At 42.7% G+C, this 27,993-nt stretch overlaps 3 protein-coding genes across 9 annotated transcripts in view; 2 read left to right on the forward strand and 1 right to left on the reverse strand.

The window, feature by feature from the left end:
* Positions 1-7,994, forward strand: part of col4a2 (collagen, type IV, alpha 2) — a 65,087-nt gene extending 57,093 nt beyond the window's left edge. For all 3 annotated transcript variants that reach the window (XM_064326550.1, XM_064326552.1, XM_064326551.1), the window contains 13 exons: positions 110-184; positions 735-842; positions 1,102-1,209; positions 1,565-1,636; positions 1,830-1,955; positions 2,657-2,773; positions 3,121-3,282; positions 3,591-3,689; positions 4,741-4,887; positions 5,013-5,129; positions 5,532-5,723; positions 6,215-6,501; positions 6,735-7,994. In XM_064326550.1, the coding sequence (XP_064182620.1) occupies positions 110-184; positions 735-842; positions 1,102-1,209; positions 1,565-1,636; positions 1,830-1,955; positions 2,657-2,773; positions 3,121-3,282; positions 3,591-3,689; positions 4,741-4,887; positions 5,013-5,129; positions 5,532-5,723; positions 6,215-6,501; positions 6,735-6,989 (1,865 nt within the window). In that variant the 3' untranslated portion in view covers positions 6,990-7,994. The remainder of the gene's footprint in view (positions 1-109; positions 185-734; positions 843-1,101; positions 1,210-1,564; positions 1,637-1,829; positions 1,956-2,656; positions 2,774-3,120; positions 3,283-3,590; positions 3,690-4,740; positions 4,888-5,012; positions 5,130-5,531; positions 5,724-6,214; positions 6,502-6,734) is intronic.
* rab20 (RAB20, member RAS oncogene family) lies at positions 7,555-15,176 on the reverse strand. Its single transcript, XM_064326553.1, has 2 exons — positions 14,575-15,176; positions 7,555-9,943 (listed from the first exon to the last, which is right to left on the reverse strand). The coding sequence occupies exons 1-2, from the start codon at positions 14,834-14,836 to the stop codon at positions 9,402-9,404; spliced, it is 804 nt and encodes a 267-aa protein (XP_064182623.1). The 5' UTR covers positions 14,837-15,176; the 3' UTR covers positions 7,555-9,401.
* A 2,036-nt stretch (positions 15,177-17,212) lies between these two features.
* naxd (NAD(P)HX dehydratase) lies at positions 17,213-27,646 on the forward strand. Of its 5 annotated transcripts, none has more exons than XM_064326556.1 (12): positions 17,214-17,361; positions 18,496-18,963; positions 19,418-19,828; positions 20,350-20,497; positions 21,430-21,475; positions 21,570-21,658; positions 23,773-23,881; positions 24,212-24,262; positions 24,388-24,492; positions 24,952-25,072; positions 25,996-26,116; positions 26,570-27,646. In XM_064326556.1, the coding sequence occupies exons 1-12, from the start codon at positions 17,301-17,303 to the stop codon at positions 26,718-26,720; spliced, it is 1,881 nt and encodes a 626-aa protein (XP_064182626.1). In that variant the 5' UTR covers positions 17,214-17,300; the 3' UTR covers positions 26,721-27,646. The 5 variants fall into 5 exon arrangements, with proteins under 5 accessions (XP_064182628.1, XP_064182626.1, XP_064182625.1 ...); XM_064326555.1 differs by lacking the exon at positions 17,214-17,361 and adding an exon at positions 17,371-17,533; XM_064326558.1 differs by lacking the exons at positions 18,496-18,963; positions 19,418-19,828 and having other exon boundaries at positions 17,213-17,361.
* Positions 27,647-27,993: the final 347 nt, after the last annotated feature.

Here is a 27,993-nt window from a genome sequence, read left to right on the forward strand (position 1 = left end):
GTTTATGCAGATAATGAGTATTCTATATAAAAATACCTCTTTGTTACAAGACACAGCTGTACCTGAAGCAGTGTCATTTGCAGTGCTAACTGAGATCTAACCTTTCCAGGTGAAGGCGGCCCCATCATCAACTTACCTGGACCCACAGGTGAAAGGGGGAACCCTGGCTTTCCTGGACAGTTGGGTAAGTTTCATGTCTGCATCAGTGTCAGGTGTTCAATTTAACTTTATTTGTATGCCACTTTTTACAAAGACACTGTCACAAAGACATTTTACATTAGAAATGTAAAAGAAAATTTGGCTAAACATAACTCATTTTTAGGGGTTCAGGCCTGTTTTTTTGTGTGTGTGTGTGTAACACAGCCTGAGCTGGACCAGCAGTTGAAATGCTTGAAAGACAAGGACCAGTCTTTTTAAAGTTGCTAACTAATAGTCAGCTAATTAATCACGATGATTTGATAATGGTATTTAGCAAGTCATCTGGATAAAATTGTCTATCAAATGAATTGTTTGATTGATGACAATGATAACATTATTATTATTATTATTATTATTATTATTATTATTATTATTATTATTATTATTATATTTTATTATTATTATATTATTATTTAGTAGGCGTTGTAGTAGCAATATTAGCTGTACTGTTAATTATGGGTGTAGTGTTAATATTAGTCATTACAGTCGAATGTGTTATGAGGACAGTAAACCTGATGCTCACTATCTACCCTCAGGGGTCAAGGGCTTCAATGGGCTGCTGGGAGAGAGGGGCAGCTCAGGCTTCAATGGCATTGATGGTCTGAAAGGAGAGAAGGGTCAGCCTGGTACTGAAGGCCCGGCAGGTAAGAAACCCAAATGCTTTCACTTTTTATAGTAATGCTTATAGGCAATGACTAGTTTTCAATGTTTATTGATTGGGGATGCCCTCAGACATTAGGTGTTTTAACTGAGTAAGATGGCTCCGAGCTGCCCTACAGGTTACTGCACCATGTGCCACCAGTTATATTGTGTTCTCCCTTCAAAGAGCAGGAGCAGCCATTCCGGCTCTGACAGTGAACTTGTTGCTGTGGTGTTTTGTCATTTGGTGGCTTGTGTTCACAGGGTCTGATGGGAAAAATGGTTCCCCAGGACACCATGGCCACAAGGGGTGGCCTGGGACCCCAGGAGAGCCAGGGTTTGGGGGTCATCCTGGCCTCCCAGGGCAGAGAGGTAAGAACACAAGCCAACCCGACTGAGTGTGGGATACCATCCTAGCAAGGAAGTCACAGACCGCCTTCCCCAAATGACACTGAAATCTCACTCAACACATGCTGTCCCACCAAGGTTGGAATTCCCTGTGGGCGAGATTTTGAAATACTGTGATGTATGAGTGATGAGTCAAACTGTGTCTGTGAGTGAACTCTCAAACTGCTTCTGTTTGGGAACTTTCAAGTTATTAAAACAAAGTAGGAATCAGGAGAGGAAAAGGGGAAAAGGATGAACTGTTACATGGCAATATTGTTCTCACAATGCTCTAAGTGCTAAAGTTGCTATACAGATGTTAATGTCATGACTGTCTGTGCAGGTTTTCCTGGTCTGAAGGGCATATTTGGTCTGGACGGTCTAAAGGGGCAGAAAGGCATCCCAGGAGTCCCAGGTATTGTTCCAGTTTGTTTATAATAATAATAATAACAAGAATAATAATAATAATAATAATTGCCATAGCAATGGTAGTATTCTTTATAACTCATAACACATGAATTCTGCTGACATGAACAGAGTCACATCCATAATTACATTCTGGTAAAATACTTCCCTGAATTTCCCTGAATTTCCCTGAATCCTGGCAGGTTCGGATAACGGAGGACTGGCAGGAGACCCTGGGACTAAAGGGGAGAAAGGAGAAGCAGGGATCCCCAACACAGAGAGAGGATTACCAGGGCTGTTGGGTTCCAAGGGATCTCGCGGAGACTCAGGTAGGTTGCCTTGGCTACGGAAGCCTGGTGCACCTGAGAGTTTTCCAGATGCCTTTCAGTGCAGTGGTAAGGGAGCTGGATCTCCTGCTCAACTCCAGTGCCCCACCTTCAACTCAAACTCACAAAGTTTGAATTGCAGGGGGAGCGCTGGAGTTGTGCAAGAGATAGTTAATCTGGAAGGCTTCTGTAAATTCTGTAAATTTGCACCAAATAATGGTGGTAATGATAATAGATTGGATTTTTACAGTGGCTTTTATTTCATGAACTGCCATTTTGTCCCCAAATGCTCACCACGCACAACACATTTGTATACATTTTCAATGTTTGATACCCTGGTATCAAATAATTTCATAATTAATCTATTAACAAAATAAATCAAGTTTGCATCAGAGTAGTGGTGAGAGACTGTTGCATCCTGATCATAATGGGTGTAGCAACTCTGTGCTATCAATCACTGACCCATATTGACCAATCATTAGACTTTGCTTTGCACAGTAGAACACTGTTATTGGTTCAAATCAGATAGCCGCTGATAGTAATTAAAATGGCCATCGATTTTGAGGTTCATAAAGCCTCACTCTTCCGTCACTCCTTAAGATTTTTGTACATGGAGACAGTGGGAATATGGGGGTTTACGCGAGGTTCACGATGATACGCAGGATGTTCCTTGCTTTTCTAACTGCGGATGCCCTCTCACTCAGGTGATCAAGGTGAACCTGGACCCCCTGGATTTCAGGGCCCCCCTGGGATACACGGGATATCTGACATACAAGGCGCACAGGGTGACCCCGGTTTCCCAGGGGCAAAAGGGCATCAAGGTGGAGTAGGCTTCACAAGCTTTTATTTTTCCAAGTGCACATATGTACGTGTCATCTCCCTGCCCTCTGTACAAAAGATGAGACATACGGTTTTGTAAAGTTAATGTCAGTCTGCCAAATACAGTATGCTAAATTATGAAGCTGATGCAATTAAGGAAATATGAAGAAAATACAGCATAATATGGTTTCCCAGAAGGTTGCAGAGAGGTCAGGCCACACAGGTTGTCTGTGACACAGGATTTATTTTGCCAGAAGAGTGTTTTGGGGTGCATTGAGTTTTGGTGGATAGGGGAGGGAGAGGGGTGGGGGGGGGTGAGGCCAGTGTCTGATGTGTGTTGGTCCTGCAGGTTTTCCTGGGTTTCAAGGGAGACCAGGTGTACCCTCAACCAGCGGAAGCAAGGGGGATAGAGGACAGCCAGGACCTTTTGGGGAGAGGGGCTCAATAGGTACCCAAGGAGATCAGGGACAGCAAGGATTCCCAGGGCGGAACGGACTGTCTGGGAATAAAGGTGAGGTCAACCCCAACAAATACAGGACAGGCCTTGGTCGTGTGTTTCTTTCAAGCCCTATAGTTCTAGTATGTCAGCCAGGCTGTTTTATAGGGGTTTCCTTTTGGATTTCATTTTCAAAACAATACTTTAAAAAATATATTATTAATATTTTAAATTAGCTATTCATTTTTTAATAACATTGTATTTTTATGGAGCTACTTTCTGTGTATGAGTTTGAGGAATCATCTTATGGGAAGGTTCCTGTGTGATGTAAAACAGTCACTTGACTGGTAGTATGAACAGATTCTGTTGTTTTACATTTGTAGGTGCAACGGGAGAGCAGGGGCTGATGGGAACTCCTGGAAGGCCTGGTTTCAAAGGAGACAAAGGACCTGTCGGTCCAAAAGGCAACACTGGATTTCCAGGTAGCACCCTAATACTATATTTGATGACTGAGTGGCTGTCTGTCTGTCTGTCTGTCTGTCTGCCTTTTGTTGAAGTTTGATAAGAAATAAACTTCTGAAATATGCTTCTGTAAAAGACAAGCTCTGAGCATTTTTATGAAATAAAAGGTTAACATTTCAAGATGTTGCTCAACTAATAAATTCCACCTTCCTCTTTCTGATATCTGTCTGCTGAACTATGGAAGAGAAATGTGACTCACTTATGTAGTATGTGGAAAGTGTGGCAAACACATTTTTCCCCTCCGCCTGCTGTTGAGAGTTGTTTTGCCAGCTTGGTCAGGACTGAAACTCTGAATCTACAGCTAGTGGAAGCATCTGGGAAAAGCACTGAAGTGTTACTGATTGTATGTGTAAGAGTCAAAAGTCCACAGACAGCAAAACGTTTTGTGAGTTCAGTGAAGATTGGGCTCTTTGTAGAGTGGGTTCAGTGTAAATAAGGTTTCTGAATGTAAATAGGAAGCTTACTGTGAAGTTTATTGAGTCTGAATAAATTGTACTGAAGACATATTCTGTATTAAACATGCATTTTATATTAAAACTACATAAAGCTGTTGGGTGGCTTATCCTGCTAAAGCACTGTTCTAGCACATGGTTAGCCTGAAGTCTGATATTAAATATGGAGTATGCCAGTGTCAACTTTAGCCAGCATCCCCAAAGGGAAACACACAGTGTAGTCTAGTGTTGTGTTGTATAGAGAGGGGAAGACTTCAGCCAGTGGGGATAACTGCATCTCATACCAGCGCCCCCTGCCCACCTACTGAGCTGCACATGAAGTGTCTTCCTCCAGCTCATGTCTGTGTGAGCTTCACTCACAAACTGCAGATTGATAAGAAGCAGCGGCCAACATCATATAGAGCAAGATGGTAGCAATAGAGGCTGCAGTGATGAGCATGACTGGGTGTTCCAAACTGGGGAGAAAAAGGCATTAAAAACTGTGAAAAGTTGAATAATAAGGTGCATGTGTATGTGCTAATCGGGGTGTCCCCTCTGTGTCTGTGATGGGACCCTGTAGGATTCCCCGGGGTGCCTGGTGATCAGGGCCCAGTACCCACCCCACCTAAACAGCCTGGGGAGAGGGGCCCGCCTGGTGCTCATGGAATCCGTGGACCCGAAGGACATCGTGGGGAGTTTGGCCCCCAAGGGCCGCCTGGAGACCCAGGTAGAGGAGTGCCTGACACATCATTCCTCGTTATTCCCTGCTACCTGGAGACATGGTTAGTGATTGAGGCTCTGTTGTTTGCTGCCTACATAATTAGATATTTTGTTTACCCCCACCCCCACAAGGCTTCATGGGTCCCCAGGGACAGAAGGGCATGCCAGGAGTCAGTGGCACACCTGGAACACCAGGTTACCGTGGAGATGTCGGGCAGGGTGGGCACCAAGGTCTCCAGGGCCTTCAAGGTAAGGGGTGAACTTGGCAGATTGGGATTAGAAATGCTTCTGGGCCAGATTACTGGATTAGGTGAGGATTTAGCTTGTCATAAATATGTTTAGAATATTGAAATAGGATTTGGTTCACAATTAGGTGTACCTCTATAAGAGGAGCTAGGGTATGCTTGACTGTAACAAGCACTTGTCTCACTGAAAATGACTGGTCTGAAGTAAAACCCTATTTCTGCCCTGTTTTATAAATGTCTTACTGCTATTAATAAATGATTTTAAGTAAAATAAGAAAGAATTATGTAGTTCTGCTGATCTTATAATTTCCATATCCTTGTCTTAGTTAAAGAACATTTTTTATAAGTTTTAACACTCTCCTTCCATCCTTCTCTCTCTCTCTCTCTATCTCTCTCTCTCTGTAAGGGAGTCCGGGCCGCCCCGGTGCCCCTGGGATCACTGGAATGCCGGGGCGCAGTGTGAGCGTGGGGTACCTGCTGGTGAAGCACAGCCAGTCGGACCAAACGCCCATGTGTCCCGTGGGCATGGCCAAGCTGTGGGATGGGTACAGTCTGCTGTACTTTGAGGGTCAGGAGAAGGCTCACAATCAGGACCTGGGTGAGGCTTTAAGACCATAATAATAATAATAATAATAATAATAATAATAATATAAGACAAAGGAGTCCAAATAAGCTGTTTAAATAGTACAAGAGGTGAAAAATAGCTTAGTGTGATGCAAAAACAGCACTTATACAGGTAATATAGAAATATAGGTAATGGCATAAAATACTTCAATCATGTCTTACTGTCATTATAGTGTACAGCACAGTGGTTTTTTGACTGATAATGTGTGTACACTGTCTCAGGTAGAGATATATGGTGCTAAGCTGTAGCGCATGCATCACTATAAATGCCACAGATCTGCTATAAACTATATGCCCTTCTGTGACTCTGTTAAGCATCTTTGTGACAGTTCTCTGTAAAAAGTGCTATACAGATAAAATTGATTTGATTTCATAACAGTACATTCTTTTGGAAATACATCTAGGTGAACACACTGGTTGTAGTTTCTTATCATATTCCTTGTTTCCATATTTCTGCATACATAGGCCTGGCTGGGTCTTGTCTTCCTCGTTTCAATACCATGCCCTTCCTCTACTGCAACCCCGGGGACATTTGCTACTATGCCAGTCGCAATGACAAATCCTATTGGCTGTCCACCACTGCCCCCATTCCCATGATGCCAGTGGAGGAGACGGAGATCAGACCCTACATCAGCCGCTGCTCCGTATGCGAGGCGCCATCCGTGGCTATTGCAGTGCACAGTCAGGACACTACAATCCCACAATGCCCTGCGGGCTGGCGCAGCTTGTGGATTGGCTACTCTTTCCTCATGGTGAGGCACTGTCTTATCTCTTATTTTTCAACAAAAAAATCATACAGGGAGGGGTCAGGAAAATTTCCTTAATATTTTAGCAAAATATTACCAAGCACACTCAAAAACTTCAGTTCGTTCTCCCTGTATCTGCCCAATGACATGTATTCTCTTAGCCACAAGCATTCAATTTCACAATAACACCCTGTTAATAATTCATTAACCCTGTTCCAACGTGCCCCCCCATTCCACAGCACACGGCTGCCGGAGACGAGGGCGGCGGGCAGTCCCTGGTGTCACCCGGCTCCTGCTTGGAGGACTTCCGCACCACGCCCTTCATCGAGTGCAACGGGGCCAAAGGGGCCTGCCACTACTTTGCCAATAAGCAGAGCTTCTGGCTCACTTCCATCGAGCACTCCTTCCAGAGCCGGCCAGCCGCAGAGACGCTCAAGGCTGGCCAGCAGCTGTCCCGAATCAGCCGCTGCCAAGTGTGCATGAAGAACCTGTGAACCCCCCCACCCCTAAATTTTTACCTGCAGTACCCCAAGTACCCCCAACCACTGTCCCAGCTGAGGCTTAAAGACTGTCGTTGCTGAGGTGTAGAAGAGTTATGGCACAGTTTCTCCTGAAACCACGAGGGGAACAAAAAAAAGGTTTCCAGATATCACTTTATGTTCAAAATGGTGCTTATTTAATATAAATAATATATAAGTTATATAACTTATTACCTCAGCTATGTGTTTTAACAACTCCTGAAATTATACAGATCAACCAAAGATGCAAACAGTTTATGCACTGCTTCTTATGTTTTATATTTGTTTTTATATAAATATATCAAATCAGCTTTTAACAATATTCCAGCACCACTAATGCCGTCCTTCTACGAACTGCAAATGATTTGTTTGTGGACTCGAAATGAGATTGTGTGCACTTAACACAAAGCACCGTTGTTACTTTCAGTATTAATACTCTTCCCCGCTCATAGTTTTATTTTATTTTTATTTCAAAATGATTATCCTTCACACACAAAATAGACAAAGGATGTCAGAGTTCTTCATCAATGATACAAATAACATGTCAGCAGTAATCTACACACAAGAGAATAAAATGTCATTATTGTGGAATAAGATTATCCAGATCTGTTTATTTACAGCTACAGAACATGCACTGAAAATCTCCTTTAATTATTCTATTGATAATCACTGACAGTATATAATTCTGTAGCATCATCCTGAAACAACACTGCAACCAAAATAAGTATTCATCTTACATCAGGACAAGCCATGCATAACACACTTAAACTTGCTCATGTGACAAATACAGTATACGTTCAATGCAATGCTTCCTTCAAATATTTGTAACCTCTAATGTGTACATGTGCTTATAAATCAGTGTTTGATATCCTTGTTCCATTAATTTGATGTAATTTACTGAATAAGAGCCTGTGAATCCTATTACATTTTACTACTGGGTTTGAATTACAGCTAAATAAATGTTATTGGTTTGTTTTGTAATTAGTCGCACATTTTTATTATACTCCTCAGTCTTTCACATTGTTGCATCTTAACACATTTTGCAGTGGTTACAGTGACACAAGGAGGAAAGGTACCATATTTATTATTAGAAATAATAAATTTGCAATACTACTGTCATCACTACTACTTCTACCACACAATAATAATAATAATAATAATATACATTTGAAATATTGCTAAAAATGAAGATTTTTATCATTTTATCAAAGTTGAGCTGTGCTTCAAGGAAATCTATAATCAAAAGATTTCAGATAACAGACATATAATAATGAAGGACTATAATTAATTTCTAACTCCTTTCTAAATCCCCATGTAGTTAATAAATGGAAAAGCAGTTTGTAATATGTTAAACAGTAACATGGCCACATTACCAAACACAGGGAAAATTGGATAATTTTCCACACTGATATGCATGAAAACATAAAAAGGAGTTTTTTGATCCAGGGGCCCTCTGTACAACTTACAAACTCTAAAGGCATGCATTGATAGTATATTAATATTGCAGTTTAATACAAAAGATTAGTATAGCAAGTGAAAAACAATATTTTTAGCAGTAACATGCTGGAGGAGCAAGGACTTTACTCAGTTTAACCACAACTTGAGTTGTTATTTTTCACCATACTGCATAACACCTTTGGTTAAGTTCAATTGTGGAAATCATAATGTAAGGCATGAAAAAAAAAAATGCAACATGAAATTTAGCACAAATAACTTGGCTCTTTCACCAATAATATTTTAAATTGAGAATCTTTATTCTTTAATGTACAATCAGAAGGGAAAAATACAATATAAAATGTACTTCTTAAATAGTTTCACATCTTTTACAAGATAGATTTGATACAAAACGCACGTAAAAAAAAATCAACAAAACACAAGCATCGCCTAAAACATTGAAAACATAAAACATTACAACATGAAGTCTCTTGAAGCACCTTCAAAAACAGGACCAACTGACAACTGTAATCACCCAGACAATTGGCAGCCGTACCACTGAACTGACTACTCACCCAACAGTGTGACTTTCCATCTTGTTTTTTTCTTCCTTGTGGAACTATAAACATTTAAAAAAAGGCTTTGGTGATAATTTAAGACCTACAAATAATGTGCTTTGGCCAGAAAACCCATAATTTAGTGAAGCCATAGTGCAAATCTGAGTTGTGTTATGACTTATTGCATATCCGGTTGATTATCTCATTATGAGCAACTTCCCCACCAAGTTCGCCCCTTATTTGGAGCAGCCATAGCTTTGTATTGCATGCAAGCGTGAGAAAATCAACACAGGCAACAGCGAATCTCAGAGAAACACACACAAACAGATTATGAACCCTGTGGACCCTAAAAAACTACTATCCTATAAGTGTCGTACAGTGTTCAAGTCTTTATGATTCAAGTGCAACACCCAGCCTTGGTCCTCTTTACCTCCCGGCACTCCTCCAGGTCGACGGTGGGAGAGCAGCTCTGCGATTCCTTCTTGAGTATGGACGGGAGGACCATGTTGAAAAGTGTCTCGAACAGCAGGTCCACGTTGTAGCCCGTCTTGGCGCTGGTCTCGAAGCACATGCTCTCCGCCGGCAGGCTGGTGGCCTCGTCCAGGAGCTTGTAGCGCAGGATGCGACTGTAAAAGGCCATGGCGTCCTCCCGGAGCACCTGCTTACGGAACTTAGGGGGGCCTGTGGGTGAGGAGCTGAGCTGGGGGACCACCTCTTTCTCCTCCTCGCTTTCCTCCTCCACAAGGGCTCTGGGGTCGGTGAGGTCGGCCTTGTTGCCCACGATGGCGAAAATGCAGTCGCTGTTGGCCGTGTCGGTCAGAGACAGGAAGCGGTCCTCCAGCTCCGCCAGACTCTGCCAGTTAGTGACGTCATAGGTGAGGATGACCGCCGCTGCACCTCTGCAGTACAAGGAACCAAGGCCATGGAACTGCTCCCGACCTGACAAAACGGATGCATGCAAGTGAACTGACGCAGACGAAGAGTGTGATGGAGAGGATTAACGTACAGAGGTGAACACAAGACATTGTTCTGAAAATATACAGAGGGCTCTGACAGTCTGTAGTCAGTACAAAAGCAATTACTGTTTGACTCTTCACAAATCTAGTGCATATGATAATAATCAATGGCTGGGCTGTTGAAGAGACAATACCCAGCACTGTAGAATTGAGATTTAACTTTCTGCATCCTCATGGACCATCTCTATTGCAAATGTTTCCATACCACCCTGAGACACTTGCGATGGACAACCAAGATGGGTGGTTGAACTGGTGTAACTGCACAGATATACATAATTTTGAGCAGGCATACAATCCTTGCATCAAGGGCTCTGAAGGAGCACAAATAGAGTACAATGCTAGATCATTTCTTATTTCTGCGAGTTATTATGATTTTTTCCATCTCCATTTTTCAGAAAAGTGTTGGTTGGACTGTTTACATTCCCTCTCTCTGATTAGATGATTATTTCTGCTCTCCCTGAGTGGATGATGCACCTTTGTTTTTCGTTTGTACTGGCTCAGCTTGTATTTATAACTGGTTGGATTTGGGCTTCATTTTGAGATATTTTGCCTGAAGACTGACACTGTTTCTTCCATGTAAATTTTTCCAAGTTAACAATTTTTGATAATCTCCCAGCGTTTTGGTTTTCTGTATTTTAGTCTCTGTTGCATTGCAACTCTTAGTGTGTGTCCTCCAGGGTAGCTTTCAGAACCCTTTTTGCTGTCATCCATTTTGTTTTGGTTGTTTCTGGCAAGTGTTTGCCATTTTTTGTTAGTTACTTGCAATCCTTTGTTTTTATTTGGAAGAACATAATACACACTGCTTCTTAAGATCATTACATGAAGAACAGCCCATTAAGAAGGGACTGCATTGCAAGTTTGCATGAGCCTGACTACGTATGTTAGCACGGATCATTAACTACTGTTCAACGACATTGTGAGGAATTTGTGATGTGCTGCCATTTCTGATAAGTAATGATATCTCTGCCAACACACCAAAAACCAAACACCAAATTTCCAGGAGATGTTGATGACATTAAACCATAACTTTGGTGAAAATTTGAGGCCATTTTGAAATCTAGGTTTTTTGCAGATCAACTTTCAAGATTATAATCACTCATAACTCTCTTGCCTTTAATTTTGTGGTGAATATAATATACAATATATACAGTGTGTAAAATACAGACCTGGAAAAGATCTTTAAAATGATCTAAGAACCATCTGTCTATGATCTACAGTAGGCAGATGTAGGTATGGCAGGTCAAAGTCATGGAGTGTCACAATAAATAGCTCAAACTTTGTTAGCCCTTGTCTCCCTTAATAATGATCTGTGACTATTGTAATTTTGATTCCAGGTGTTTCTTTTAAGACCAAATAAGCATGCCAAATCTCATTAAAATCCATGCTGATGCAGTTCAAACGTGTGTTGAAATGACCTGGACTTAACCTTTTGGAAATGCAGGAAAGGAAATGGCCTGCCACATAACTGCAACAAGACAGAGGGTAACTAAACACCCTAAATAGGAACTTACTACAATGCATCTCGCCGTATGAGATCCCACCCAAGACTGCAAGCTCAGAGAGGCTTTAACTCTTGAAGTGTACGTGAAGAAGCATTTTGAGCCAAAACTAAAAAATTGAACGTTTGAAACTGCAGGCCAACTGATGTAGGCCGATTGACCTATGAAGTACACAGCATGTACAAAGGGGCTCAAAAGGGCAGGCTTTTCCTGATAAGACATTAGACAAACATTCCTACAGGCAAAACACACGTATCTACTGCAGCAAAGATTAGCGAGGACAAAAGGGCCTTCAGTACACAGGGTGGCGTCAAGCGAAGCTTTCATGTGATCAAGCACTTGGAACACTTGGAGCAGTCAGCTGAAATTACGACATCCCAGGACATGACCAAAACAGCACAGAGAATGAGGATTCAGAGGAACAGCATGAGCATTTCATAATGCTATTAATTTTTTAGGTGACGTCTACATATCTCACATTGCACAGGCTTTTTCCTTCAAAAAGGGTACATTTCAGACATCAACTGAAATGTATGTGCGGAGCCACTTCATTTATACCCGCAGGTCCAGCCTAAATCAGGCACGCTTTTAACATCACCATTACTACTTCACACTTCCAAATTTACGCATGTCTAATCTGGTTATGCAGTAATGGTAGCTGATTGAAATGGCAGGCTTTTTCCAGACAGGTGATTATTAAAAAATACATAACATTGTACAGCAAACAAGAGATTTAATTTACGTAAAAACACATTAAAACATGGAATCAGCTATATAACAATTGTTGACATGTCAACACATCGCAACATTTCATATGGTTGTAGACTCAAGCCTCAACCTGAGCTTAGAGAAAACTGATGGAAATCTTATCTCGCTGCTGATTTCTTGTTCATGTTGAAGCAGTATTTTCGCTAGCCTGAATTAATCTATGTTTTAGAGTTGGTTTAGAGACGAACATTTCAGGTATGCTCTGGCCCAGAAAGAGATTGTTCCATCTTGGCTGATATTCTCACATAATATCAAACATGGCCAAAGTGTGCCAAGTATGGGTGTTTTATTTTGAGGTTATGAAACTATGGCTCTGGATGTTATGGCTTATGTATGCCTTTCATAAATAAACACTGCAACAAAGACATTTGCTTTTTTTATTGTGTTGTTGCGAGAAACATTACAGAAGTGAAGTGGTGAGTCAAAAGTTCTTACTTGCCCCGAAAGAAAAGCTAAATGAATATGAATAAGGCAACATAACATGTGGCATCAATACACTGTTCGGTCAAGTGAGAGGGAGGCATGGATGTTACGCAATTTTGGAAAAGACGGGGCTTGTGTTAAAGTCGCTGACAAAGAATTACATTTCACCTAAATCTGTCATGGGAGGCCAGCCTTTCTGGCAAAGGAACAGAAAGACTCAGATTTCACTGACACGGAAATCATCCATGTGATTAATGATACAGCAGCAGGGCAGTGGATTCAAGCACAGTTTCAAGTCAGGTGCTGAGACCAGTAAACGCAACCCTAAATCCTTAACATCAGAAAACACTTCAGCTGTTCGATATTTAGGAAAATTGTTTTTTTTAATTTTTTTTTAATTAATTATTTCTGCAAAAGATGTTCACATTTCATTGTTAAATGAATTGTATAACAAATATACTATCCATTTATGAATGAAAATGGTTGGATTAAAAAAAAAACTTTTTGTTAAAGAAAAATGACATTTAGCACTGTCTGCTTGATTAAGTTTACAAAGCACTAACGTTTGATGATATACGAGTTCTGCATGAGTGTACTAACACTTGAGCTGACCATATGATGCATTCTGGATATGCAAGCTCTACTAAACCCTCAGAGCAGTGAGGATATAAAGGTTCCATGGGAAATTACTTCATTTTGACTCACTGGTGTCCATGGTTCTTTTTGTTCTTTTCTCATGACCAGCTCAAGATAAGAAGCTTATGTCATTGCAAAACAACCCGAGTCTGGCAGACAACCTACATATCACGATTTACGCACACCACTTGATCACTGACACTGATCCGAAGATGACAGTCCCCCAAACCAAAGTGATGTAGCTATAGCACGCAAATGACATAAACCCACTCCGACAAAGTCAAAGCCATAATATTTGACTAACCAAGAACTAGACCAAGAGGCTCAAAGCTTATTGGCTGAAACATTTTGAGCACGAGGGAGAAAGCACATCACGAAATGAATAAAAAACTCAGCCAAGTCTGTCACTATTGCCCTATTAGTCAAAAGCACAAATCCTACACCACAGGTTGTTCTGGATAAGAGCATCTGATAAATGACAGTAATGAAGCCTAACAGAGGAAAATCACTGGCATTGCTATGTGCTAAACCACTACCTCATAGTATACAGTACATTAACCTTGCCATCCTCTGACCCAGGCAACTAAACCAGGTTGCCATATGCCACATCCACTCATCAGCATGATAATTGGACCATTAGTGCCGACTGTGCCAGTGTTAAAAGCCAGGGTAATGAGATCGGAACGCCAGACAGCATTTTTGTAATGGAATTAGAACTATAAAGCAATGGACTTCAACGTTAAACCCATTTACAGTATGCACTAGGCTCACCGTGGATTAGCATGTCTGCCTTACTGCATAAGTGGGTCGGTCACCTTGGACTGCGAACAGACCCTGGTTAATGGTTACAGAATCTTACGGGCATTGGAGGTGAGAGGAGAGATTAATCCTGGTGTTTGTCAGGGGATGGGTTAAATTATGAGATGTGATCAACAAAACAACAGCTATTTCTTTCCATTATTTTGTGTGCGTCGAGCGTCAATTACATTCACAAATAAATTAATATTCACATACGTTTCCCATTTTCTGGCTCCACTACTGTCTGACTGTTGTTTGTTTCCGTGGCAATGGGCAACTCACTGCATCACATTTCTTGCATATAAAGTAGGAAATCATAACCGGATTATAAAAACGCAGCTTCAGAAAGGTGAATTATATTTCAGATAATTAAATTAATGAAAACCCACACAGACCCACCCACCCACACACAATTACACACACACTTTACCTGCGGTGTCCCAGATGGAAATGTTGTACGGTCCCCACTGTTTCAAAAAGAACGCCCCTCCGACCGTACTAATAGTATCTTTAAACTTTCTTTCCGTGTACCTGTGCAGCAAAGAGGTCTTTCCAACGTTCATATCCCCGAGGATGACCAATTTAACGTCCGGCTTTTTCATCTTAGCATAGTCGGGCATGGTGGCCCTTTGAACACGCCGCTTAGTTATCGTCGAATCGGCTACAACATCGATATCAAACTTTCCTTTCATTTAAAAGAACCTTCAGGTGGTTAACATCCTAGCAGTTGCAGTCTCGTAAGACCAAGAAACATGACTGATCTTCTCTCCTTGTGTATAAACATGAAAAACGCAGGTGATCGTAAACGTCAACTAAAACAAATGGCTAACGTTTGTAACCAACTTTGTCGAGTTACCTGACCAAAAAAACCCGAGAACGCGCTTTTCTCAATGAAGTCCAGTCTCTGATTCAGCTTGATAGAAGTATACTCTAGAGTTGATGACGAAACAGGAAGTTGGAAAAAAGGAAAAAACTGCTACAAACTGACAGATTAAACTTGTGATGAATGACGCTTTTAGTGTGCTGAGTGTTGTGTGGCAGCTTCTTTGGGCAATGCGGAACAGAAGTGTCGTGTATGTTTTCCCCAATCCCCAATATCAAGTTAATTCAGATCTCTGGGTTATTATGCTACTACCCACCGGAGTAACTGGAAAATTGAGTCTTTTATGCAAATATTTTGGACAAAGCCTCAAAACAAGGGGTATGAATGTTGTTCCCAAGAAATGTCTATTCTTCATTGTTCAGTTTGTAACTGTAAAAGGTAGCGGATATCGCCTATTTCCGATAGCCACGTGACTATAATCACAAACCATTAGCTGCATGGTCAAATTCAAAAGTATTTGGACAGTGACATAATTCTTGTTTTGGTTCTGTACTCCAAATATCACTGGGTATCTTCCTTGGAGATGCTCTGCAAGCCATCTACAAAGGTCCTGTTTGTTTCTCGGGAATTTTGCCTTCAGTCTTATCTTCAGCAAAGTGAAACGCTTGTTCAGTTAGATTCGGGACAGGTGATTGACTTAGCCAGTCAAGAACATTCCACGTTAGCAGTATGTTTGGGGTCATTGTTGTGCTGCAGGGTGAAAGGCTGTCCAATAATTTTGAGGCATTTGCTTGAATTTGAGAAGATAAAATATTTCTTTATACATACTTCAGAATTTATCCTGTTGCCATCAGCAGTCATATTATCAATGAAGACAAGTGAGCCAGGTCCAGTGGCAGCCATACATGCCCAACCCAAAACACTGCCTCCACCATGTTTCACTGAATGGGAATGGGAATGGGAATGTAGTTTGAATCATGAGCAGTTCCTTTCTGTCCATAAGACCTTGTTCTACATCTACTGTTTTTAATGCACTTTTTTAATCAGTCCGGTCTGTTCTTGCTTACCAGTGGTTTGCATCTTGTGGTGAACCCTCTGAGATTATGTTGGTTTAGTTGTCTCTTTATGGTAATCTCTGACACATCTATGCCTACATCCTGGAATATGTTTTCATTTGTTGAAAAGGGGGTTTTCTCCACAAGTGAAAGTATTCTTCAGCCATCCACTACTCTGATCTATCAGTATTGTTGAGCTCCCCAATGCATTCTTGGTTCCTGTATAAACGGTTGATTTTGACACACCCAGTGCTTTGGTTATATTTCTGATTGATTTATTCAAACTCACAATGGCATACTTTACTGGCATTTACATTTTTTGGCCCAAATGTTGAGAGACAACAGCAACAGACTCATGTAAATTCCTATCATAAATAGACCTTTTTGTTATCTTTCTTGTACATTAACTAATAATGGAAAGAGACACAGCTGGCCAAGAAACAGCCAGCTGCCCCATTACTTTGGCTCGCCTAAAATGAGGGAATATGTATTTATAAGGCTGTAATTCCTATACAGATAATCTGACCTGGATGTAAATATCCTCAAATTAAAGCAGACGGTCTGTATTTTAACCTCATATTCATCCTTTTTTTTTTTTTTTCAAATCCAATGTGCTGGAGTACAGAGCCAAAGAACGACGCAAATGGAAATTGTCTACGATTCTATAGCTAAGTGGGAACACGAGGAGGCAATGTTACGTGAAGGCTACTTGAAACTCATTTTTTCGACCTTAGTCAGTCAGTATTGCAAATGAAACATGGCAGCCTATAAGAGAGCGAATTAATGCGACTGTATGTTTTGTTTATTCTCATGTAACAAAAATATAGTGTACAGGTATAGTGTTCTGCGACACAATTATTCAAAGCGCCTTGCATAACTTACGGGTAGTCTTACGTTTGTCATCTTCCATTTGAGAAGGTTTTTCCACTTTGCGCCGTAGTGAAATGCAGACTGCTATTAAGCCACTAGGGGGCATCACTAACTTATCTGTCCCGTTATGTACGTTCACCTCACCCTCATGAGATAACTAAATAGTTTCTGATCTCTTTTGTGTGCTGATTTCAGTCGAGGAAAGTTGGCTGCAATGAGAACAGTCCAAAAGCGTGATTGACACATTTCTAATATCTGCCTGCTTCAGAAGTATCAGACAAAATGCAAAATAACCTTTGAACTGACACGACGGCTGTGATTGGCTGTAAAAGCCGCGTGGGATTTCTGCTTGCCGCGTCCTGCTTCCTGTTGTGGGTTCGAGCTTTGACTTCCTGGGAAATCAACCTTATGATCCAAATAACCCGTTTGTGTACTCTCGTAGCAGAAGTTACGCGCAGTCCATCTTTAGGTAAGAACTGCGTAAAGTCCACTGTAATACAGTAAACTTGCTTCCTCCCGTCGATACACGAAACCAAGACGAGTACCCAACATAATGCAATGGGGACCGGGTACCGTGGTCACCTGTGTTGTGACAGTCACGATTTCGATTGCCGTAACACTCTTCACACTGAATGAGGAAGGTAAAGTTGTACCAAATGCGTATCTTGGCTAGATAACTTAATTAACTGGAGGTCCGCGGTTTTCAGGTAACATAGCCTACGATAGCTTGTTAGCTACATACTAGCTCTACAGCTAGCACAAATAGGCTATTGCAATTTGTATTGATAGCACGTTGAAGCGTTGTCGAAGAATTAACGCGAAACATGATAATAAAGTTAGCTAAAGCAACTCAGCCTCATCCAACCCTACCGATTTCAGGCTGAATGCGTATTGCACGTGTAATCTGGCAAATTCACAGCCTTTAAATTACCTGTTTTTTTCGTGGACTGTATTGGGGTCTCAAAACCTGTCTAAGCATTTTTTAATCGTGGTCATATTGAGCAGCGAAAAACAGTAACCAGCGACACAGGTAACACTGCAAAGAAACTGTCATAATCCAGCTAGTTAGCCATCTATATTCCCGATGACAAGGTGCATTCAAGGGAGGACCATCTGTCTCCCCAACTATGACAGAAAATAATTAAGTGGTCCTTTAAGACCCAGCAGACATCCATATTGAGCTCGACTCTAATCCCTATGATGTAGTACACCGAGCGCAAGTGACGTACTTGCGGCCTCCGTACACAGGAGTTGTAAGCTCCTTTGCTGAGTCGGGTGGTAATCTTTATTGTAACAAAAGATGGACTGAGGCGTCCTTAGCTGGATGCGTGTCCGTGATTTCGTGCATTGCTTCGTAATATGTATCCTGACCAGACCAAGGTTGAGCTTGCTGTAGGCAGATTCGGTTTCCGAGGCCTGATTCGGCCGGAGCACCACGAGTAGTGCGCCGGTATGCAAATGCAGGGGCTGTGTCTGTGTTTGCTGTAACTTTGCCTGTTTTCTGCATTGGCGCGCGTGTCTGGGTCGTATTATTCTTGTTCGCTTGCATTCAGTCCCATTTTGACTATTATGTTAGCAAATACGCGGGGATTCTTGTGGTCAGATTTGGAGACCAGAGCGTTGCTGGATATTTGGGGCGAGCAGGATGTGCAGACGGCGCTGGACGGAAACTTTCGGAACAGTCATGTCTACCGCGACGTAGCAGGCAGATTGGGAGAAATGGGCTTCGAAAGGACACCGGAGCAGTGTAGGATACGCGTGAAGAGTTTGAAAAGGCAATACTACCAGGCGAAGGAAGGCACGAAGAAAAACGGACAGTACCACAAAATCTGCAAGTTTTACGACGAGATGGAGAGGATCCTGAGCAACCGACCTCACATTGATCCTCAGGACATGATGGATAGTTCTGCCATTGGGGACGAAACCATGGACGGCACAGAAGAGGAAGGTGAAGTAGGTATCGACCATCCGCAGGAAGCTTACGTGGAGAGCACCGGCGAATGCTCCTATGCCGAACACCCTGTCAAGTTGGAGTACCCCTCCCTCCCTATTCCAGTAACAGTGGGAAACAGTAAGTAATTAACAATTTTCCTGTATGCACGTGAATATACGCGTGTGTGTTTGTATGCGATATTTATTAGACATTTATTTGTAATATCTATTTTCATATGTATTGTACTACATTGTGGTTGTCACTGTAAACATGCATGAGCAAAGCATTAACTAGTAGTAACTAGCAGACATTTTATGTTTGTGGGTCTGTAAAATTGTACTGCTTGACTTTGTGTGTGTGTGTGTGTGTGTGTGTGTGTGTGTATCTAGATTTTTACCCATAGCTGTGGATGCATGTGCATTCATACACCACTGAAGCTTACAAGTATCAAGAGATGCATAAGAGGTCAAATATGCAGCATGAAAAGGGGGCGGGGTCATAATTTGAGGGCCCTGAATTTTTCATCCCTTTGGCAGTTCTGTTAGCAATGCATGACCCCTGCGGTTCTCGGTTCCTCGTCTGCCCCTTGCAGGTGCGACTCCAAGACAGAACAACATCCAGAGCACCAGCAGCCTGTCAGGCACCAGGTCCAAGCGCTCCAAGAAGCGTTACACCAACCTGTCCCTGGACAAGCTGATGGAGAAGTTCCTGGAGCAGAGCATGGAGGCGGAGGAGAACTTCTATAAGTACGAGGAGCAGCGACTTCGAGTCGAGGACAGGAGGCGGGAGGCGGAGCACTCCCGCGAGCTCCAGATGCTCCAGGTGTTGGGCCAGATGTTTGCCGGGATCAGCAGCCCCACAGCCACGCCTGCGCCCCCAACCCCCCACTCGCACCCCTCACAGATGGCCCCCCCCTCCGCCCCAACGCACCCCCCGCACGTTCACCACCGCCCCGCCGACCACCCCAACCGCAGCATGGCGTCTGCCCCCACCCATCCACTAGGTAGCGCTCCTCTCATGCAGGGGGGGTAGTAGTTCCAGTCGCCATGGATGTTGCAAATCTCAAAATCTGCCTTTTATTCCCCTCTCCCATTCCACGTCACAAAATATGCACCAGCATAAGGATATCCTTCATAATACTGTACTCAGAGTAGTGGAATTTATTCACAAATCTGTGCTAAAACAGAGCAGCCTTACACTTTCAAAAATGAGGAATTATTCAGTTAGGATGAAATGCACTGAAGCAGTATTGTACATAGTTTTTTTTCAATTGTGCCTAAAGCTGAGGTACATGCTTCCAGGTCAAATGGGACTTCAGTGGCCATAGTGACACTTGCAAATGCCGTTACCTAAACGCAGAGGTCCAAACTGGTAGTATGCATTCAGATGAAGCATTTTTTTGAAGTGCTTTCAAAAGCGTGTCAGCTCCGCGTCGAAACCGGCCAGTTGGGTCGTCGCATTGCCACGGCAGGGACCTTTCATGGAGGCGTATGATTTGATCCACACACTGTGCTTCTCTTGCAGTTATCGAACGGTCGTTCTCCCTGGGCAGCGCGATGCAGAGGAACACGGAGAACCTCCTCCCCCTGGTGAGGAACGTCATCCCGCCTCTGACCCCGAAAAAGCACAAGGGGCAGGATGGCCGGGTCGGGATCGTCGGCGGTTGTCGAGAGTGAGTCAGCCATTCGCACCTCCCCCACACGTTGTAATCAGAGGTTCCCATGCACCATGGAAATCGACTGAAGTCCACAGAATTGGAAGTTATTGTCAATATGAAAAAAATCAGAAATAGATACTTTACAGTGCTTGGATTTTTTTTGGAGGTTTTGACAGGTATCTTGTAAAGATTCATGTTTAGGTTTCATATAAATTGCATTATGACCTTGGAAGTTGATTCCGTGTCAGAATCCACTTTTTTCCCCAAATCGGGGACTGAAATAACTGACCTTGGGACATTGATTTTCAGGGAAATTGAAGCTATATTGTTGTGTTGATGGTCTGCAGAAAACCTGACAGCCTACTGGTCAGTTTTATGGGTCGCTAAATCTGGGGGGGAATGGGACTGGGGAAGAGAAGGCTTGAGAAGTTATTGAAATGGAGACGCAGGTGAAGTATGGGACCCTGCGGAATTACCATGTGATGTAATCATGACACACGGTGTCTGCTGACAGTCACTTAATACTCCCAGTGGTCTTTGCAGGAGAAGAGGACTGGATTCTGCATTCCTTGCAGCCTTCTAGCTGAAGTTATTACTCTTTAGTTTTTAATTTCTTGAGCCCACATAATAGGGAGTGGCTCTGTGCTCGTTCGGTCGTGCTTGTCGCTGACTGAAAGACCCTCAAGGGACGCGGACAGCCTCTTGCTTACTTAAAAACGGATGAAATATTAAATGGTGTCCGATAACAGATTGCCATAACAGCTAATGTATAATTTTCACAGATGTTCCTTTTCGTATAGACTGAGCAGGACTTAAAGGAAATGAGTCCCAAGTTTTTTGTGATGCGGTGTACGCAAGACACGATGGCAGTTGTATGTCACTTGAAGGTTCAACCCAAGCGTAGGATTAAAATGAATAAAAAATAAAACTATTTATTGATTTCGCAGGTACACGGGAGCACCTTATTTTGCTGCAATCTCAGCTCTAAAAGTGGTAAGCGTACCAAGTCTCCAGCCCACGTTTAACTTTGCTTCTTCCGTTTTGCCAGTGATCCTGTAGTGATGTCCCACATCTCTTCTGTGTTCAGGGGGCAGATTTGTCTCACGTGTTTTGTACCAAAGACGCTGCCACCGTGATCAAGTCCTACAGTCCTGAGCTGATCGTGCACCCAGTATTGTAAGCCATGCCTCTTTGTCTTTATGTTCTTATGTGACAGTTTTGTACAAATAGGGGGCCAGATTTACTGAGGAAATAGTTACAGCGCAAAACTTTTGCTCTATTGCGGCTCTGTTGTGGTCGCAGATACCAACACATTAACAACCGACTCATTCTTTCTACGCAGTCACATAAATTCAACACCCTCATTCACAATTTTCCGTTAGGAGACCGCTATAAAAAGTAATGGAGGTGGAAAGAAAAGACACAGATGAACTTGTGATGGGTGAAGGCCACAGAGCGCCTGAAAGGTAAAACTGTATTCACACTTCGTTGGATACCCGACGGAACACACGTAGAACAATATTTTAAATTTAAGAACTGCATTTTTATACTAAATGCTAGCTGATGACTTCAATAGAATTCTTACATCCTTTCAGTAAAACAAAAATAATTTTATATTATGTCTAATAATAAGCGAGAAGTGATTAGGAGAAACGTGTGTAACATTTAAAATTCCATCTCCTTTCCATGTTATGCATCAGAGGATGCATTCGTTCATCTCGACCCGATGCAGCCCACAAGGGAAACCGATTTGACTGGGGAGGATGTTTTCACAGCCCAATACCCATCTCAAATTACCTCCTGTTTTCAGGAGTTCTAAAAATGATCACAGAAAGAGGGGAGTCACAATTAATGTGTGCTTTAGTCAATTAGACAGAATACTTAATTGGCCCAATTTCGCAAACCTTCAGTAAATCTGGCCCAGGAGAATTTTTCATTGGTTGGAAAATGTTGGCAGTTTTTGCTTTATTTTTGTTGTTGTGGTGAAGTGTGGGTGACCTGTCGTCTAGCTCAACCTGGGTGAATTTTATTTATATATATATATATATATATATATTCGAAATAGTTGAAGTGTTTACACACTTGGTTCCTCTTTGATGCTCAAGTGGACTTAGACCTATGACTCGGCATTTTTTGCACAAATGTGAACACTGCAAACAAACACGGACCCCTCTGAAACGAACCAGTCAGACCGTTTGTGGTTCTTTTTGAGTTCCACTTAATTTCTGCATTGTGAACACAGTGGCCCCAGTACGCCTCAGGCATTTTTCTGTACACTTTAATACCTCAAGACTTGCCATACGTTGATTCTATACAGCTGCAGTGACTTCTGAGCGTACCCGCCTGAAAATAAATAGCAGAATGGCTGCTGGTGGAGTTCAGGGGATTGGTTGGTCACAAGGAACCTGTGCTGTTCTTGCATCAGCTTCCTCAAAATGTAGCAGAACCAAATGATAAACACATCTGCAGAGGCCATCTTGAAGAAAATTACCCATAATCAGGGGTTGATATAAGTGGCAGACAAGTGTGCATTAAAAGCAAAAAGATTAAAACACACAGCAATTTTATGTCATAACAGTGCAAAAGCCACAAAATTGCCATGCATTTAAATCTTTTTGCTGGTAATGCGTACTTGCGTTCCACTTATTTCAACCCCTGCCCATAATTAAATCTTACAGTGGTGGGGTCTCAGTTTTAAAGGATCTGTTGTGTGAACAAGTGGTGTGAGATTTCATCAATGCCTATGTGGACCAGAAAGTGGGTGAATCCTCTTTTAAGTCCACTTACAATGTGAACACACAAAGACTGAGTTCATTTGCAGCTGGTTCATTTTAAAAGAACTATACATGAATACACCCTTAATCTTTATACGGCAGCAAAATTGGGGGGTTGAGAAGTACTGCAGATCCATAATTTTCAACACGTTATTTACCAAATGTATAATAGTAAAAGAAGCATTGCTGAAAATAGACATCTAAATTGAAAGTTTTTCTAATATTCAAAGTATTTTACCCGGTCAGGGTGTGAATGAAACAGAAAGCTCATATCGGAACCATTTTTTGTTTTGTTATTCTACTCCTTTCTATTTTATCCTGATTATATTCTTTAAAAAAAATCTTGTCAAAAATAATCCATGGGGGAATTAATTTGGCCGATCACGTATCTGGTTTCAGTGCTTGGAATAATTTCACGCGTGCTTTTTCAGTTTTTGAATTTTCTTATTTTTCAGTTGACTAGGATGAAAAGAATTTAAGCGGTTTTTGGCGCGTGTGTGTGTGTCTGCTCCACAGAGACAGCTCCAATGCAGTGGAGGAGGTGGAGAAATGGCTGCCCAGACTGCACAGTGTTGTGGTTGGACCCGGTTTAGGGCGAGACGATAAGCTTCTTAAAAACGCCAAGGCAAGTGGAACAGCGGCTACTGGCACACACAAACCACCGCGCCCCCCTCTGTGCTTTCCTGCTGTTGGGAAAGGTGGGGGGTGCAGATTTGGTAACTGCAGAGTTTCTGCTCCTACTTAATAGAGAAAAACATGTATTGATTTTTTTCCCCTCTGCAGAAAGGAAATTAGTTTTTTTTGTAGATAACACTTATTAGCAGTACAGCAGTGTTGTTTTGTTATTTTGCATGAACTTTTTTCTGCACAGTCTGTTTTAATTTAGCTTCTCACATGGAGGGCGATAGTGATAAAATGCAGCAGGATTAATGGGAGCCTTTTTTCCCTGTTCTAGGAAATCATAGAAAAATCCAAAGCCAGAGATATTCCTATAATTATCGATGCGGTAAGTAAAGTTGCATTCGTTATTACTATTATTCATTTTTATTCTTTATTAAGTCTGTGATTATTCATAAACTGTCTTTTACAGAGGTGATTGAATGTCCTGATCACACGCTTGGTGTGTTGTAGGATGGCCTTTGGCTTGTTGCCCAGCAACCATCCGTCATCCAGGGTTACCAGAAGGGCATCCTCACGCCCAATTTCATGGAGTTCAGTCGGCTGTACGAAGCGGTGGTGAGTCTGGGATTTCAGTGCTGATGGAGGGGTCCAGGTAGACTCCTGCAGAGAATCTCAGAAGCAGCCTGGCAGAAGGCAGCAAAGTATTCTGATGAATCTGTAATATATTATTTGACTTTTTATTTTTCCAGAGCATGTTTTAAAGGCAAATGCAAATACCTGCTCCTCATTGCTGCTCTTGCTCAGCACTCTGGGCTTCTTTTATAACTTCATGATGACACGTGTGTGTGTGTGCGTGCATGTGTGAGTGAGAAGGTGCAAGAACTATGAAGTATTATGAGCATTATGTAATTGGTTATTCCTTGTAATTCCTGGGTAGACACCAACTCTTAAGGTGTCCCTGACATTGTAAATAAAATAGGGGCACATATTTTTTCCTCTCTTTTGGTTTAACTGTGGTTCCAGATAGGGAGTTGAAATGTCGGTCTGGTGAACTCTGGCCCTTTTCGTTGTCAGCACCACGAGCCCCTGGACAGCAGAGACAATCAGAGAAGTGCCATGCAGCTGAGCGCGGCCCTGGGGAACCTGACCATCGTGCTGAAGGGGGAAGAGGACATCATCACCGACGGCAACAGAGGTCAGCGCGCCTCCCGCCAAGAGGGGCCAGTGCCTTCACCTGCACAGGCTGTGTCTGTAGAAGGCAGTCTCTTACACACACACACCATCTACAGAGGGTCATGCCTCACCTGCACAGGCTGGTCGTAGAAGGCAGTCTCTACACACACCCATCACAGAGGTCATGCCTTCCCCACAGGCTGTGTCTGTAGAAGGCAGTCTCTTACACACACACCCATCTACAGAGGGTCAGTGCCTTCACCTGCACAGGCTGTGTCTGTAGAAGGCAGTCTCTTACACACACACACACACACCCATCTACAGAGGGTCAGTGGCATCAGCTGCCCACAGACTGTGTCTGTAGAAGGCAGTCTCTTACACACACACCCATCTACAGAGGGTCAGTGCCTTCACCTGCACAGGCTGTGTCTGTAGAAGGCAGTCTCTTACACACACACACACACCCATCTACAGAGGGTCAGCTGCCCACAGACTGTGTCAACTGGGGCCCATACAGACTGATAAAGAATTAATCTTGGCATGAAGATAACCACATTGCATTACTTGCACTGTAATGTAATGGGCAGCTTATTTCAGATTCTTGGGACAATGGCTCTATAGATTTTATTGTACCCACTGTATTCAAATGGTAATTTTTTAGCATTGACAGCTGGATTTTGTTGGGGTGTCCTTATGAAATCTAGCCATGTGTTATTTGTTTATTTCAGAGCACATGTTTGTAATTTATTATCAAGTGAGATGTATGAACACGCAAAACTGTACTTTAGACAAGGTTTGATGTGATTCAGGCTGACAAACCAATAGGCGAATTTGTGAACAGCTGTGGCCCATTGTGTGTTTAACTGAACTGACCTCTTGGCTCCTCTGCATTTGCGTGTGCGTGTGCGTGTGCGTGTGTGCGTGTGCGCGTGCGTGCGTTCTTAGTGGTCGTGTGCAAACAGGAAGGCAGCGGTCGCAGGTGTGGGGGGCAGGGTGACCTCTTGTCGGGGGCTCTGGGAGCGCTGGCCCACTGGGCCTTCTCCTCCTCTGCAGAGACTTTGAAAAGGTACAGGCACCCGCTGAAACCGCCACACTGAACACACTCGGCCCCCAGCTGGTCTGGGGGAAAAGCATTTAAAAAAGCCACTGAATTTACCTGAAATGTAATTTTACACTGGAGGGGTAATGTTGCTTTTTGTAACGTTACGGAAAGGAGTAATGGTAATGTTACAAATGGGGTAAGGTTACCTGTAGTGTTATGGAGTGTAGCAATGTTATGAATGGGGTAATGTCACCTTATGTAGTGTTACGGAGTGGAGTAGTGTTTCGTATTGGGTAATAACTTCTGTAGTGTTACGGAGTGGACAGTTTTTATGGATTGACTATGGTTAACCTGTAGTGTTACTGAATGATGTCATGGATAGGGTAATGATATCGTCTGTAGCCTCCTCTCATGTGCAGTCCTTTCTGGGACCGTAAAAACCACTAACCGCCACGCCTCCTCGTTCCCCCATCTCAGCACAAGCCCCCCGCTGGTCGCGGCGTTCGGAGCGTGCACCCTGACCAGGCAGTGCAACCGGCAGGCCTTCCACAAGCACGGGCGGGCCACCACCACCTCGGACATGATCCAGGAGATCAGCAGCGCCTTCAAGACCCTGTTCGAGAGCTGAGCCAGGGAACGCGGGGGACCGTTCCCGGTCTCCTCCTCCCGCCCTCCCTCCCTCCTACCCGGCCGCCAATGTAGTTGTGCAAGCTCTCCGACGCCACCCGGCCGTAGCCGACGTGTGAAGATCGGGAATAACCGCACCTGAAGTCCTTGCGCGCTTTTCAAGACCCTTTAGCAGTAGAATGTCTGAACCTCACAAAGAAACCAAGTAAGGAAAAAAAATATATATAGCTGGAGAACTGCAAAGGTTTCTGAACTGCAGCCAACCTGAATATAGCAGAACCAACTTTTAAATGATTAATCTTCAGGCGCTTACATTAAAGTTAAGGGCTTCCTAGCTTTTTGTTTTTTTTGGTGCATTTGGTTTCACTTCCCCTCCCGAAGGAAGCACCGTCTACTGTAACACCAAACCTATTGAAGAGCATCTTTATTCTTCGTTGTACACTGGACTGACCGTTTGTGTTTCAAGTGCCTCATGCCTTAGCGACCAGCATTACGCGACATTGGAAGCGCATTCAGGTGCATTCTCTCGGCTCCAGGTCGACTGGTGGGGACCGTCCCCAATTGACCTGTTTTCAGAAGCCTTCACCCCTCCTCATGTTCAGCATCACTCAAGAGACGCTCATTGAGTGTCACGAAGGTGAAGACAGTGGATGTTCCCACGTCCCCCAAAGCTCATGGCCAGGTCTAGTCTTCCGTACCAGACGAGCACTGGCTGACTGGAAGACGTGCAGCACAAAGCCTGTGGCATTATGGGAAATTTATTTTTGTCCATCCAATCTAGCCATGACAATCACTGTTAAACCTTTGCAGTTGTCCAATACACATACGAAGCAAGAACATGTAAATTAAGTCATGTAGCACTGTGTAACACAGTTTGTTCCTTTTTTAACCCCTAATCTCTCGGTATTAAAGGAGTTTTGAAAATGGTCTTGTAAATGTGTTTTTTTTATTTATTTTTTTAACCTTTGTCAGTTTAGTAATGTGTATAAATTCAGGGAATGCAGTTACTGTCCCTTGTCTCTGTTAAAATGTCCTGACAACATAAGATTACTGAAACCTGTGACTTCAAGCTCTTATTAAAAAACATTGGAGGATGTCTTTTAAGGATGGACTACATTAAGTGGTTGTCAGGACCTTAATGTAGACTGGCATTTGCTTCACTTAAATAGTTTGGAAAAGATAAAAATTGAATTACTGGAGAGTAATTGGACTTGACTGAATGTGTTTTTCACAATTTGGCTCACTGGAGTTATTCTAATAGAGGCCAAGCAGGC

This window comes from Anguilla rostrata, chromosome 3 (genome assembly GCF_018555375.3).
Source record: "Anguilla rostrata isolate EN2019 chromosome 3, ASM1855537v3, whole genome shotgun sequence".
NCBI classification, from domain to species: Eukaryota; Metazoa; Chordata; class Actinopteri; order Anguilliformes; family Anguillidae; genus Anguilla; species Anguilla rostrata.